Source organism: Ambystoma mexicanum, chromosome 2q, assembly GCF_040938575.1.
Source record: "Ambystoma mexicanum isolate Mex_15411 chromosome 2q, UKY_AmexF1_1, whole genome shotgun sequence".
In the NCBI taxonomy this organism is placed as follows: domain Eukaryota; kingdom Metazoa; phylum Chordata; class Amphibia; order Caudata; family Ambystomatidae; genus Ambystoma; species Ambystoma mexicanum.
In genome coordinates, this window is record NC_090924.1 from 298,492,844 (window position 1) to 298,509,547 (window position 16,704).

Genomic DNA, 16,704 nt, shown 5'->3' on the forward strand with positions numbered 1-16,704 from the left:
TCAAAGAGAAAAAGATTGGTTTGCGGACCCTGGGCCCTGACAGTGTCTTTGTGATAGACATTAATGATGCACCTAGAGGATGGGAAGTGCACCAAGAGTACTTCCCATCTAGTGGTGTCATTAATGGGTGAAGAGGGAAAAGGGGAGAGGCGAGAGATTAGATGGGATGTCCATTGATCTGGAGAGGGGACAGCGAAGAGGATATCAGTGATAGTCTGTCTGGAAGTAGCACTGACATAGGTGTCAGCAATAGGTAGGCTATGATTAGAGACCAAGACATCTTTTTTAAACTTCTTTGTTCTAGACTTTGTGAGGGAGGAAGGATAGGTGATAGAATAACAGTTAGAGTATATGGGCCGAGATGGAGAGCGATATAGAGGTGGAAGAGAGAGGGACAGATATAGAGGCAGCACAATGCACAAAGTCACCAGGCAGCCTAGCAGCGAAGGGGGACAGGCAGTGGTACAGCAAGATTTTAGGCCGGTGGTAGGCCCTCCCACAGAAAACAGCTAGGTGCTACTTTTATACAAGTTACTCAAAGATGTAAAACAGACCCAAATTAGAAAATCAAGCAGGCACTGAAAAATTGATTTGTTTCAAGGCAGAGCATACATCAGGTCATCAAGGTTAGGAGCATTAAGATCTGAGAGCACTGCATATGAGAGGCAGCATTTCGGAAATGGCAAATTAATGCGGGAAAGGATAGAAGGGGACACAGCTGTGTGATCCAGTTGGAGTTAGCGTGGCCCAGGCAGTCACTAAAGCGGAGGGAAGTAAGTCAATCAGCCCTCAAAGTGCATGCCACGAGGTATAGTTCTGCTAAGGGCACGCATCTCGGACGTGAGGCGGTGCACTAGTAAAGTCAGGGGTGCGGGCAAGGAATATGAGAACGGGCCTGGTAGCCCCTTAGTGGTGGTGATGAAAGCAGGTAGCAGGTAGGCCGAGCATCAAAGGAAGGATAAACTTGTGGGGTGTGACGCTTACCCTTGGTGCACACAATGGTGCGCGACAGAGCGGGTTATCAAAAATCGCCCTCTTGGTCCGCCCGGACAGGGGCCAGACAGGGTGTAAAGCTGTCCTTAGGTGTTGCCATTTGGTGGGGGCCAGCGATCGCTTGCCGGCACCCAGCCTATTGGGCTTTTGATGACCCCGGTGCCCAATCCTGCAGCTAGATGGAGGAGGTAGGGCCTCAGCTACGTGCAGCGGCCCCTGCGCCCATGATGGAAGGCCCGGGTCTGGAATGAAAGAAATGGACCCTGCAGCGGCGGTGGCCCTCCAGCGATATCCTTGCCTGCAGGGTCAAGGAGGTTGTAGTCTGTCACAACCTGTGTGTGCCATCTACAGTCAATTCATGGAAAATTTTAAATCAAAGAAAACAAAATTCCTTCATCACCCTAACTCCAACAACTTTGCTTTGTGACAACGCTTTTTCACAATTCCCTCCCCTTGCTGATGGTGTAACCACTTCAAAAAGTACCACTTACAATTGTGAAATAAATCCTCACCACTTAGAATTTATTGGTTTTATTGCAATATTAGATGTACGCTGTGCCCATCACATTTCACTTTCGGGGATGTGTGTTCTATAAGGCATATGCCCCAAAGACACTATACTCCCATAAATGGCTTCAGTCGTGCAAACCTATGTTCTCAAGAATATCTTTCTGCCAGCGTAGGGAGGATTTACCACTTTGCCTTTAATTATATTATTGTAATAACCTTGTTGATTTAGGGCTCTGGGGAGAGGTCACCATGCATGATTATTTCAAGGTTGTTACTGTCTTATCTGTGGTGGAAAAGGGGCCAGATTAGCTAGTAAGTGGTACTTGGGCTGGGTGACCTCAGATGAGCATGTCCGTTTTGTCCAGATTTATGTTCTGATCATCCAGGGATTTGTTTTGTAGGTGATAATCAAAACACGTTTCAGCTGCCAGTGCCCAGTATGCAGGTTCGCTTGCAGATGATGTTGGTCCCACTAGCAATGGTGGGACAGGTTAATGTAACCCTGGCCAAAAGTGAGCCTATATAGGTCAGGCTTATTGTTCCTCAGTTAATACTTATTACCTGGAAATTAATAAAAACGCGCAGCCTCATGATCTGCTTTTTATTTGATCATAATATTAGCAGAAGAGCACTGTGGGATTCAGTAGAACTGTTTCAAACGCAGCATGAATTCAAACAAGTAGTACTCAGACGTTCTGGAGGAGTGTTGTGCATCAGTCCTTCACTCTCTCTTTTGGGCTCCACCCATCGCTGGTGAAAAGAGTCAGTCACTGTCTTTTTGATTTTAAGAGCCCCAACACTTCTTTCTTGACAAGTGTTGCAGTTGGATGGTCTTTAATCGCACTCTGTGGATGTCTCTTTCTCTGAAATGGGAAATGGCTGCCGCCACTGTAAATGTCTCACTTCAACAGCATTTGGCATCAATGTTACCCTTTGAAGGACTTTGGTCAGGACCTAAAAGACCTCAAAGACCCAGATCGTTGCAGGCATACATGGGCATATGCTGGTCTCAGGCTCTACCATTTCCTCCTCTTTCAGACTTTTACTGGTGTTGCCTGCTACTCTCTCCCACCCTATATACTCAACCTGCTTCCTTTCCTCTCCTTCACATAGCAAAACTCTCTACTCCTCTCTTCCTCCATTCTCAAACGGTCTTCTCCCTTTCTACTCTTAACTTCTCCTTCACATATGACTCTATCTTGACCATCTCTGCTGTAAGCCTTGGCACCTCGTCAACTTATTCTTCACCACCTCCTTTTCTTTCACCTTCTTCACCTCTTTTTACTTGGCCTTAATACCACCTTTTCCTGTAGATTCCCCTCCTTTGTCTTTCTCTCCACCTCTGTTTCCCCTACCACCTCTTTGTTCTCCACTCACTACCTCCCTTTCTTTCCTCCTCCAAAGATTCTGCAGCCATCTTTTTTCTTCACCTTCCACTACTATGCCTTTTTTACTCCTTCTCCTCCATTGCATCTACAACTCACTTCTTTTTCCCTCATTATCCTCCTCCTCAGTTGTCTCTCCAACCACTTCCTTAGCGCATTTCTCCTGCGCCTTCACCTTCACTGTCTTGCTTGCTGCTCCACTGTGCACTCTCCATACACTTCTGTGTCTGACTCCTACCTCTCACAGATTCTCAGTTCTCTGGGCCCTTTTACAGGTCAGCAGGTGGCCCCACAATCCTAATAACTATGTGATATATTGCATTTAAGGATTCACTTTTATAATATAAATACTTGTGAACATTTGCGAGGAGCAACCAGATGGGAGAGCGCATTGTGTGTGAAAAGTGACTTTGAAAACCGGGTATTTAAAAGAGGTCCTAGGTTTCTTGCTAATATTCCCCATGGCTCAACTAAACTGTTGGAATCTTTTCATGTCCTCTGCCCAGGTAAATCATAAGTTGCTCTTGCAGGACTCTGGTATCACTGAAAACTGTTAGGGTTTTTATCTGGTGAACTTTGTATTGCTCAGGGATTGGGATCCAGCACTCACCCTGAGGTTGGTGATGAATTGGGCATTCTGGGGGAACCCTGTCTACACACTGTAGAGTGGGTAGCCACACCTGGCCCTCAGGGTTAACCTAGTCTCATCACACAGCCGCCAATATGGGACTTTATCACATAACTTGCAATCAAAGCAGCTCCTTTCTGACAGAAATGGGGGTACTGCCCCATTTCAACTTCTCAGCAGTGGTTGTGCTGGCCCATTAAAAGGAAGAGTGCTTGCAAAATCAAGCCTGCTGAGATGTGCCGATGACACCACATCACCACATTAATGGTAGCAAAGACAGACCTCTTATCGATGTTTAGGTAGAGCGACTCATTACACATTGATACACCTGCCCCTTGATCAAACAATTGTACTGCTATTGTACTCACGCTATTAGGCATGGGGAATTCACAGCTGAATTATGGTTTCATATATGTTAGAGTTTGGACATTTTAAATAACGTTTCAGTGAATTTCGCCCTTCTCCGGGCGGAAAGTAATGTGAAAATTACTTTGGCCACGTGATAGTTGGTATTTGACATACACATGCGTTAAAGAAAATGACACACAATAAATACTATTTCACTAGTAACCCCTCCACCGCCAAATCTGTCCCTCTTCTCCAGGTATCCCCTTAAATTAACAGATGGCCACAGGGTGGACCTTTATTATGTCCCTGAAGGACAACATTAGTAAGTCCGATGTACAGGCATACATTTTTGGAGGGGTGTATATGGGCGACTGGAGATTATTTCAATAGCTTAATTGGGTGGGAGTGGTTCAGAACCCACTGAATCGATGTGTACTTGCTACACAATCCAAGTCCCATATACATGAGAGCTGTGCTCTTTATATGGGAAGCTGCAAAGATTGAGTTTCTCCCAGATCTGCTAGGGAGTAGGCACATGTAGTGCTCCATGCTGTTGTGACATGAGGTGCGGCCAGCCCACCTTAAGGAGAGAACCACCTTAAGAGAAGAGGAGGGAGGCAGGGACACAGGGAGGAAGAGGAGGAGCTAGTAGAGCCCGGCACACACACACACCTGTAGAGGGAAATAAAAGAAGGTTGGAGATTCCTATGTCTCCTAGGTGTGTTCATGGGATCGGTTTGCGGGGCCCTGAGGTGTGGGACTCCAGTAAAGGGAGGCCAACCCGAATAAAACAGATGCTATGAAATTGAGGACAGGTTCATTGCCTCCTGAAAATACAGCACCTTCTGTGACAGCAGTGGGGACTGCCACCGAGATTCTGGGATCTGACATTATTTTATTTACCGCACACCACTGCTATTTGCTTGGTGCCTTGATGTTATTATTCTGTCATAAAGTTTAAAATGGACAAAAGGTCTCCCAGCATGAAGGTGACATTTCTTATTTCAGGTATTATTCATACATTACACACTAAAGAAGCAGATAAAGCTGTTATGTCGGTATAACTTGACTCCCTTTATAGCTGTGTTATTGCCTTCCATTGCAAAGCATAACACCCATTTTGTTTTTACAATGAACTGAAATGTGCACCTTTAACTCAAATCGATTTCGTTGGAACAGCCTTCCAGATAAAAGAAAGAGTTATGTCTTGGCTTTGAGCTCTCTCTTCATCCTGTAACTCGCCGCATGGGTTGCTCAACCTTTCATCCTTCTAAAGTTGATGAATGTAGTACCCTAGAAATCGGAAATCATAGCACCCGTTATGAAATGCACTACAGAATACCACGAATGTCATAGCATGTGCTTTATCTTTCCATGCCATAAAAGTATTGTTTGTTTGTGAAACTCGTGTCACTTTCTTATTATTGTTAAATTCAAAGATCAAGCTTCATACAAAATAAGAAAATAAGTTCATGAACTGATAGATTACATTGTTCAATACATTGTAGTACTTTCAAGCGGAAGATCATTTGTCTGTGGGTGGGGGCTGTGTGATGCAATGAATTTTGCATTGTTCCATCAATTCTCTACCCTGTATTCACTCTTTGATCGGAAACCCCTGTAGAGTGGGTTTTGAAGACAATATCAAATGCCTTTTAAGTGAGTCAATATGAGAGCGCATCATATACCGTGAAGTTACGTCCAAAGTGGAGTCATAGTCTGGCTGCGCCTTCTCCCTACAGTCGTACGTTGCATAAACCTCCCCCCATATCGGATCCATTTTGCCAGCCCTCTGATAACTGAGGGGATGAACGTGTATTTTTACCCTGACGGAAGTTTAATGTTTTTGTCTCTTTGTTTGCCGCCAGGGGCTGAATAAAGTTGCTGGAGATTCCTGCTGGCGAGATCTCACCTGTATGCAGTACCATTATGAGGTAGGATCTATGCAATTTTCTGCCTCCGTTTTGCGCTGTAGGTAGCCTCTAGCTACCTTGACTTCAGTTTCCTATCGATACCGTTGGGTTTCTTTCCGTAAAAGATTTTTATTTTTTAATTTGTGTTTATTAACTTTTTCCAAAGCAAAACACCCCACAGAATATACTAAGCAAAAATATAAAATCACAGTCAACCAAAAAAGACTTAGGGGAAAACATAAACATAACAAACTTGAGAAAATTGAGCATCATCATTCTATAGGTTACAAAATGGCGCATCGACAGATGTGGTCAAACACTTCTATCCATGACTGGGCATGACGGGACCCTCGCTGACTGAGAGATGGATCTCAGGATTGAAAGACCTTTAACCTTTCCCCCTACCTCTCAAAGGCAGCTATCCAAAATATTAGATCGATTGCCCCTTATTACGACGGTCACAGGTGAGCATACCATACAATACCTCTTCGCTCAACAGTTATTTGCACTGCTAATGAAGAGGAGGAGCCCAGCCCCCATGGTTTCTCTAAGTGGAGCCCAATTTCTCCCTGAGAACCCCCACTCTTCCACAAATTAACTTTAATCATCGTGCACCATGTAAGTAAACTTTCCCATTGAGTATATTACCACACGTTCTGCAATCATTACGTTTTATCCAGTATAAACGGTTGTCTTCACCTCTGGGCCACGGCAAGTCTACCTGCTCTAAAACGCGCTTCCCAAATCCTAGTAAATCTATAGGTCCCATAATCTTGGAGAGGTGGGGGGAGCCTAGCAATATTGTGAAGGGCTCCAAAGATAGAGGAGCACCTGCTGTCACCATTGCCCATCTTAAAAGCCTGGTCCAAAAGATTTGTATGTAGGAAGACATGCCCATCGGACCTCAGCCTCTATAACACATGGGAGAAACACTTTGAAAGGGATAGAGGGTCCCTGTGCAAACCATGCAAAGCTTTCAAATGATGTCCCATAGCATGCTGTAAAGGATTGTAAATACTGCACGCTGACTTGTGGTGGCACAAGGAAGAGTAAGTCAAGTGTTCACTTTCAGAATCCTACAGACAACTAAGACAATGCAATCTCGTGTCAAAATGGCAATTGTTTGTGGGACAATTCTGAACTGCAGTGAGATACACAGCGGGGTAAGAGTCTCTGAATTGTGTGATTTTATTTGAATATGGGTGACGAGGGTGAAAGTTATTCTTGAGGCAGGACAATGGCTAGAGAATATGGCTTTCACCCCTGCTGTTGGGGCGGACACGACCGATAACGGCCTGCAAGCCCGAGCATAGGTAGATCTGGGCATTTTATTTTGGTGGGGTTCGGCGGGTGGGTGTTCAACAGGGGCTCTCAGGGCTGTGAGAAAAGGCTCAAGGTTTTTAAAAACCAAGGTTTCCAACCGAGGTTTTAACAATCGGTAGTACCAGACTCTGGGAAGCTAGGGACACTGTGAGATAACATTTTTCAGTCTGCAGTTCACACATTGTAAAATGAATGCTTCCATTTCATTGTTACTTGGGTTCCTTCTGCCTTTTGGTTTTCACTAATTTTTACATTTGCATCCCCCTCCCATGACTTCTCCTCTAGTGTTTCATTATTTTATTGTCATTCTCTCGCTATGGTTTCTTCTTTCACCCATTTCTCTTACCCTGTTCCACACCACACATCTTGTTTACCCTTCCCTGTTGCCAGCTTCCTTTGCACTTTTCTTGAGCTCTTTGCTCCTAGGATGTCCTGGCACTCCATCACCAACCTATTAGCTCATCTCTTGATTCGTTCCTATTTCTGCCTCATTCCTCTATTGACTGTTCTCTAACCGTGCCTAAATTAACTGCATCTACACTTGCATTCATTGACCCCCTAATAAGAATTTTTTGCTCGTTGCTTTTGATATGCAACATTATTCCCTACGCAAGAAGGTACAAAGGTATCATACATCAGTCTCCATTCTTGTTGTCGAGGTCCATATGGTGATTGAAAGGAAGGCGAAAAGGAAATCTGGGGAGCCTTTGCCATTTCCCCTCTTCATCCCTCCCTTATCACACTACTCGCCATATGAGATCTTCTGACCTACTGATAGACTTTCCTTAAGCAAACCTGTGCTCCACACCATATGCCCATAATGCAATTCGGTTGCCTGCACCATCCCCATTTTTTGTGTTTTTGGCAATAGGGTGGGGCTTTAGCTCGACCTGTGAGCGAAAGTATTGCATTGAAGTACAGCTAGAGGGGAGATTTCTTATGGGTAGGGAAACAAAGTTTGTAGGTGTTTGTTTATTTACCCACCCATGGCCATGCTAATCCCTATGGCCATTCCCACCCACTTCCTACCCCTCCCCACCCAGAACATATCCTTATGGGAGCTCTTTGAGCTAGATTTATCAAGATGTAATATCAGATTGTGTGCTCGAGGTGGCTGGCAGTAATATTTCAAAGCAATCTTCTGACAGCTAATAGCTTAATTGGAGCTGTAAACCCACCACTGGTGTCATAAAATGGCTTAGCCAAGTGTGCTTTCAACCACTTAATTTATAAGCAGTACGCATCTCCTTAACTGAAGTCTTGTTAAACTCAACCATTTGCAAAGCCAGAAGTTTTGGCATGCATATAGTTAATTGATTATTCATGAATAACAATGAGTTGGAAGGTTGAAAGTCAGAAAGAAGATTCAGAGGTGCTGAATGCATTATTTCTACAACGCTGGTCAATGCCATCATCAGGGTTGCGCCTGTGCACCATTGCGAGCATTGGCAGAATTTCTCCAGCAGTGGAAAACTTAAGTTTCCTCCTGTCAGAGGAGTTATTGGAGGATATGTATTGCCTCAGTAGGTATGATTCCCCGAAGGCTGGCCAGGCACCTGTTAAGTCAATAAAGATATTCAACAGAGAATGGAAAGAGCCCAAGAAGTTAATTCTTCCCATGTTCCTTTCCAACCACTGTCATGTTCAAGCAGCAGAGGGAGAATTATGGGAGATAGTGCATGTGTGTGGACTCCATGATATCATATCTATATGGCAAGCTGCCAATGGCTGGCAGGACATGCACCAAAGGATCTTACTGACAGGAAAGTGAATGCAACTATGAAAACACCTTTGCATGGGTGAATCTGACCCTTAGGGTTATTATTTATAGTGTTTATCTTTCAAAGTCAATCCTCCGATATTTCCAGAACCTTTATTCACCCATGCAATTGGTGAGCATTGTTCTGAAATCCTTTTACATGTAGAACAGAAGATGCATCTTATCTGGGATGCTGTCATGTTTTCAGGCCTCAGCAGTCCTCACTCTCTGGGAAACAAGAGCCTTGCGTTGCTTCCATTTGGCGTTCAACTATGTTTTTTTGAGCTTAGATGGTCGAAGTTGACTCAAGTCGAATTGGCTTGGCATCTCATGCAGGAGAGATACTAGATTAATGTCTCTGTTCCTCCTCCAAACTCAGGAATGCGTCACACATATGCTGAAGGGGCTCTGCAGCACAGGAACATGTTTCTTCATAATATTTCAGAACTTTTCCAATAGAGAGCAACCTTTGGCAAGATGTGCACCGGATACTATCTAATGGTATTCCTTTTGAGGAAATCGACTGGATCATATAGCATAGTACTGAACCTGAAAAAGCTCAGCCTTTGGATACAGACTGACTTCAAGATGGACATCTCAAAAGTGTGATCCCATTAAATCAAGATGGAATAATTCCTATTGGCTCTCCATCTCAAAGATGCATCTCACCTTATCCTGATTTGCTCAATCATTATAAATACAGCTGTAAGTCATAGTAGGGTAACATTATCTGAACAGAGTTTTACTCTTTGGTCCCAAGATTTCTGCCATATATATTATATATAGTGTCTGCAGGTGGCTGGGCTGTTCCAAGACAGGGAAATAATATTGTACTACTGTCTCGACAACGGCCTTCTTCCTGGCTTACCAGTGAACCCGCCTTGGGAGCATACCAGATAGATCTTCACCATCTTTCTACATCTTGCTCTAATTGTCAAATTTCGGAAATTTGCCTGGCAGCCGTCCCAGGAGCTGTTTCATGCAGGTGCACATTTGGACGTCACATACGTAACCCATCTTTTCAATAATTGGGGCAGTCTTCAGACTCATATGAGGTTATGATTCCAGTGCCCATCCATAAGAAGAGGATGCTGTAGTAAGTGCAAAGTGGTAGAAAGTGGCCTGTGGCTGTCATCGTGAGTTGCGTATGATCACTACAGATTCCAGCAGAAATGGAATGAATCACAATTTCAGAATTCATTCAATTGGAAGGAATCAGGGACATTTTTGCAGTGTTCTGTTCACAGATCCGATTATGGGCAGAGCAGTACTGAGACACAGGGACAAAACTGTCTCAAAGACAAATGTCACCCATCAGTGTGAGGAACAACCAGATCATTTTTAACTCTGTTGGAGTGTGTAATGTTGTGCCTCACCCTAGAACGGACCATCCACATTGTTGTGTTGGGGTGGGCCCGGAGAGGGAACACGAATTGCACATGATGGGAGAGAAGCCAAGCTTGGGGTTGGGAAGAGGAGTAGACAGTGAGAGTTAGAGGTGAAAGAATAAGCATGTATCTCACCTCAGCTCCATGTCCATGCCTTCTTGAGAGGGAGGCATTGTTTGGGGGGATCCAGGCCATCAGCAGAAGTCCCGCTGATAGACAAATTACATAGTGGATAAATGCTATGGGACAAACCATACCTCTTTTGCACTGTTAGCCTCCCACATCCAAAGGGTCCACAACTTCAGAGACAATTGGCTCTGGAGAGTTTTGCTATTATGTCTGAAATTCTGGTGATCTTAAAAAACTTGCTTCTGATCTGCAGGGCTCTCAGAACACCATGTTTAGGTCTGTTTTCATCTCAGACAAATTCCTAGCTGTCTATATTTGATTTAATATATATGTATTGGTAATTTATATCACACTTAATGCAGTACTCCTCCATTTTCTAGGTGTCAGACAGGATATTCGATGCACGTTGCACATCATCTGCCTGTGCCCAAGATGAGACACTACATTTTTTCTGTAAGGAAGACTAGCTTACATCAGTGTCCCTAAAACTGTGCAACGCCGCACAAGTGTCTCTGGTCTTGGACTGAGTCAATGGTCTTCTGATTCTATCTATGTCTCTCAGAACTGCTGAGTCTGTGTTATCAAAGAAGTTCTGTGATTCAAATCTTCCTCTTATTCGGCAAATTTCTCTAATCTCTGACACATGGCAAGGATATTATTCTCAGTGTATACTCTTCAGTTAACTTTTTCTGGGTGCTTGTGGCTCTGGTGTTGATGCTTATCATGAGATATGAGACAGCATTCTTAATGATAGGTTATTCAGCAGTCCTCTATTGGGCTGCTGGAGTTTCTGAAGCACAACTCTGAGGGTACAATTCTTTGATCTGATCAGTTGGAGTGTAGGAACGTTAACTCTAAAAAAGCAACTTTCACTGCTTCGCTTGTCGTTGTCAGTGCTGCTATGATAGGTCTAAAAGGTATCCAAAACACAATTTTCACTAAGTGCTGTCTCTCAAATTCACTTGTTTTTGTCAACTCTTCAGGGTAGTTATACCTTAACTCCCAATAGCCAATGTTTCTCTTTTTCACATTTCCCCACGAGCGCCCCTGATGTAGTTTGTTGTCATGACTAAAACACAACTCCCAATAGGAAGTGTGAAGGCATCATGAAGCAAGGCACAGACAACAGATTCAAAGGGATCTTTATTAACTCAAATGTCAGGATGGTGTAAGTCCTAACTTGCCCTATACTAAGGTGATATTTCCCTACCTAAATAAACTAAGGATAGTTTGAGTCAGTAAGTCCAACTTAAGTCTGTCTGTGTCCAAAACCTATACTTACCCTCACAACTAAAGCTAAACAACAATGTGCAGGGATGTCAGCAACCAAAGAAACAGTGACACAATCTCTCTGACACAGGTAAGTGCAGTTAAGTTTCGTTATTGCCGAGACCCCGCAGCCAGATGCTACGGCTCCCCTCACTCAACGGCCACTGTGGAATGTTGATTGCTGAACGTGCATCAACATTCCACCAGTGTGCCTATGCATGAGCCCATGCATATTACAACATATCCTCTTCCCTTGGATAAAAATGTTGACACCAAATTGAACAATGGAAAATGAAACAAATATCACATGACATGTCATAAATACAACTTTCACAGCTAGATCAATACAAGTAACATGGGTGCCATTAAATGTACTTCTACCCTTAACAATCATAATCCCTAAATCTTATGGGAGGTCCACAGCTCCTACCCGCACGACCCCTTTGTTGACCTGCATCAGGTTGCTGAGCCATAGCAGTCTGACATTCCACATTGACCTGTGGATCAACAGGACCTGGAATTGGTACCCCCTCTTCCTGTTCACACCCGATGGCTTGTGAACCCACAGGATTATAATCCAGCGCTGTTTCCTGTGATTCCACATCAGATTCCACACCAGCCCTGTCCACACGTTTGCATCCATCCACCACCACTCGCCTCTTACTCCAGACAGAGCCATCCTCCAAGTGCACATGCCCTTTTTCAACTTTAACCACCTTCCTTGAGGGCATAAAAGAACTGTATCCTTTATGAACTATCCTAGGATTCTTTATGTACACCTGATCCCCAGGCTTTACATTCAACTCCTTCCTACTCTTTTGTGAGGACCCCATAGTCTGCTGGCGCTCTAAAATGCTGCGATGAATTGCTCGCAAATCCATATCGCATGGACCACCACCACCCATAGCCAGGGTTCTCAACATTGTACCTGCCTTCCTGCCCCTCATTAGTTCAAATGGAGATCTTCCTGTAAGCATGGCAGGAGTTCTCCGATATGCAGCCAGGTATTGTATCACAACTTCCTGCCAATCCAAACCATTGGCCAAAGCCAATTGTATGGCTGACTTAATCGTGCCATTGGCCCTCTCAACCAGACCATTCGCAGAAGGATTATACAGAGCTGTCCTATAGTGAGAAATTGCATGCTGTTCCAAGAATTCTCTCATGGCTCTTGAAGTGAACTGCACACCATTATCAGTAACTAAACTTGCAGGTAAACCCTCACAGTCAAATACTTTCCTCAGAAAATCAATTACGATATTGGTCGTAACACCGGAACACGCCGCCACCTCAATCCACCTGGACGTATAATCCACCAACACCAACATATATCTGGACTCAGGCTCTAAACAGTCAAACGGACCCATAATGTCCAGAGCCAATTTCGACCATACCTGCTCTGGAACCTCTACAGGATGCACAGGTTGTGGATGCAGTACCTTGCTCTCATCACTGACAGAACACGCCTGACACTCTTTCACCACCTGTTCCACATCCTTGTCCATTGACGGCCACCAGTACTCCTCTCTGTCTCCTTTTGGTCAAAGATCGGCCCAAATGACCTACATGTGCCAATTCCACCATTCTTCCCCTCAGACTTACCGGGGGTATCAACCTACTACCTCTAGACACACCCCAGGGACCCTCGGCTAATTCATGGAGAACCTGGACATAACCTTTCCCTTCCGGCCTTTCTTCACAGTGTGCCACCCCATCACCAGACCTTCCCTAATCCACTTTAACTCAAGATCATCCTCAGACTCCTGATCCCACACCGACTTCTCCACAGCAGAAGTGACCAAAGCAACCTGACCCTCCTGCAAATCATCCTCCTTAACTATTCCCCCCTCACTGTCCTCCTCTACAACTGGCAAACGGGACAAACAATCTGCGACAACATTAAACTTCCCCGGAGAATACTGCGAGGAAAAATTGTAATCTTGTAACTGTACTGACCACCTCGCAATCCTCGGGGATACTGCCATGACTCCCTTGGAGGAAAATACCTGCACCAACGGTTTATGGTCCTTTCTGACCACATAGGGTATGCCCCACACAAATGTCCTGAAATGTTTTGAAGCCCACAACACTGCCAACGTCTCTTTCTCAATTACAGAGTACCTGGTTTCCACATCTCTCAAGGTCCTCGAATCAAACGCCACCGGGACCCATTCACCATTAATGCATTGCTCTAGCACTGCCCCTAAACCCACCTCACTTGCATCCACCGTCAACGCAGTTCTATTTTTTGGGTCAAATGATTTTAGACATGGAGCCTTCTCCACCTCCCTCTTAACCAACTCAAATTCTGCCACACACTCCGCAGACCATACAAATCTTACACACTTCCTCATAAGAGCTCTCATGGCCACTGTTTTTTCAGCGTAATTTGAAACAAATTTAACATAATACTCTGCAAGACCCAGAAAAGCCCTTAGCTGATCCTTATTAACCGGAGCTGGCGTATCCCTCAACACTTGTACCAACTCCATTTTTGGGCTCACACCTCGTGAACTCAATGTGTGTCCCAAATATGTGACCTCCTCCACCCCCACCTGACACTTTGTTAATTTTACAGTCAGACCTCTCTCTTTAAGAATCTGCATGACCTTCCTTACCCTTGCATCATGTTGCTCCTTGCTGCTGCCCCAAACCAAAATGTCATCTTGAAAGTGGCTGACCCCCACCACCCCTCCAAACAACTGCTGCATCAGCCTCTGAAACACAGCCGAAGCCTAAGCCAAGCCAAAAGGCATGCGACAAAATCTGTATGCCCCAAACAGAGTCACAAATGAAGTAAGGGGTCTAGATTCAACGTGCAGGTCAATTTGGTGATACGCCGTTGATAGATCAAAAGTTGAAAAATATTTAGCTTCACCCAACGTCAACAGCAACTCATTAATATTTGGCAAAGGATGCCGATCCACCCATATACTAGCATTTAACTCCCGGAGATCTACACACATTCTGATGCTGCCATCACTCTTCTAAAACCACAGGAAACAACCACTCCGAGGACTCAATAGGTTCGATTATTCCTGCCAACTGCAACTTAGTCAATTCCGCCTTAAATGCCTCCCTCACTGCAACTGGCACCCCCCTCACTTTATGAACTCTAGGAACTGCACCCTTCTTCAACACAATGCGATGCGTAAAGCCCCTAAGCTTACCAAGGGTGTCTGAAAATACCTCAGGAAACTCACTCATAAGCACTGTTGGGGTAACCCTTATGTCCTTCTCTTCCGTTCCCTCCATGACACTGAGAACCGGTTCTTTTTCACCTGGATGAATTTGTATTGTTAGTGCAGCCTGCTCATCCCAACCTAACACACTTGTCCCTTTTGAAGCCACATACAATTTACCCAAGTTTTGCCTCCCTTTGAATGAGAAATTTGACCAATTATAACCAAGCAGGTCAATGGAACTCTGCCCATATGCATATGGTCTGATGTCTGGAGCCAACAAAGTAAAGATCGGTTTACCCAAAACCTCTTGATACACTTCCGGAGACACCAGGGTATAAGGTGACCCAGAATCCACCAGCATATCCACAGGGTGCTGGTCCACCAATACCGACACCCATGGACCCTTCTGCCCAAGACCCTCCACATGTAATATGACACTCTGTTTGGGACCACCACCTGATGCCCCCTCTAGCCCCATGGTAAACTCCTCTGTAGTTACATTTGCGACCACCTGCCCCTTAATTCGTGCAAAATGGCCCATCCGTTTACATTTCCTGCATTCCACATTGCTAGCCGGACAGGATTTCGAATCCACCGTGTGACTCGACCAACCACAATTTTTGCACACCTCTTTACTTTTAGATGCTCTATTCCCTTGTATGACCCCTTTGTCCAAACCCTTCTTGCTCCTTGACACCACCGCATGCACCATCTCCCTATTTCCATCCCTTTCAGTAACAATTTGTACACTCGCCTTGGAGGCTTCAATTGCTCTAGCAATCTCCTAAACCTTAACAAGCGAAGGATCGCTCTCAATCCACAATCTCTCTCTTATTTTTTGATTTGACGTTTTCATCATAATCTGATCCCTTATATGTTCCTCACTGTTACCCGGGAACCCACATGTAGCCATGAGTGCACGTAGGGCTGTAACATATAAATCTATGCTTTCCACGGAACCTTGTGCCCTAGAGAAAAACTTATACTGCTCTAAAACCACATTAACTCTTTTTCCAAAACGTACTTGCAGTTTCTTCAAAGCCGTCTCGTAGGCACTTACAACCATTTCCCCCTCACCTCCCCCTTGAACCATAACATTCTCTCCAGGCAGGTGACGAAAAACTCTCAAGCCCTCAGTACCAATACAATTAAACAAAACAGCCTCCTTTTCATCATCGTTGAACTTTGCCCCACCTGCAGCCCGCAAATATACCTTAAAGGCATCTACCCACTGCTCCCAAGGCGCAACCGGCTCTCCTGGGTTAGGCAGAAAGGCAGGTGGAGGCCTAGCAGCTGTATGCAACATGGCCGAATTTGCTGCCCTGAACCTTGTGCCCCCCAAAATAACCTACCCAACACTGTGCTTTTCAGTGCCCCCTATAATCAAAAAATGTCCTCTCTGTCACTTTGTGCCACTGCACTCCCATGTATCTGCAGTACCACCAAATATATGTATATATATATATATTTTTTTTTTTTTTCCTATTTTTCCGGCAGTGGGTGAGTCACAACACACCAACCAATGTGACCGCAAACAGATGTCTTCCCCTGTAGCCTTGTGAGCGTGCACCCTCACGCATATGCAGTACAGCCAGGTCCTGGTACTGGGTGAGTCACAACCACTGATGTACCAAAAGATTTGCACAATCCCAGCCCCAGCCGAGCTGCCAACCTTCACTTGTCTGGGCAAAACGGGGTTTGTGTGCCCCAACCTTACCAGCAACACCCCTCCAGATCCACCTTTAATATAAACTATGGCTCCTCAAACTTGCCACGTCGCTGACGGTATTCTCCTCTTGTCTTCTCTCATCCGCCAGCAGCCGCAGTCAGCTGCTATCAAAGCACACCGCGCAATGCCACCGCAGCCCCTCCTC

At 44.9% G+C, this 16,704-nt stretch overlaps 1 protein-coding gene across 3 annotated transcripts in view; it reads left to right on the forward strand.

Moving 5' to 3' along the window:
• Positions 1 to 16,704, forward strand: part of LMF1 (lipase maturation factor 1) — a 2,253,577-nt gene that overhangs the window by 467,744 nt on the left and 1,769,129 nt on the right. For all 3 annotated transcript variants that reach the window (XM_069647258.1, XM_069647257.1, XM_069647260.1), the window contains exon 3: positions 5,733 to 5,798. In XM_069647258.1, coding sequence (XP_069503359.1) covers positions 5,733 to 5,798 — 66 coding nt within the window. The remainder of the gene's footprint in view (positions 1 to 5,732; positions 5,799 to 16,704) is intronic.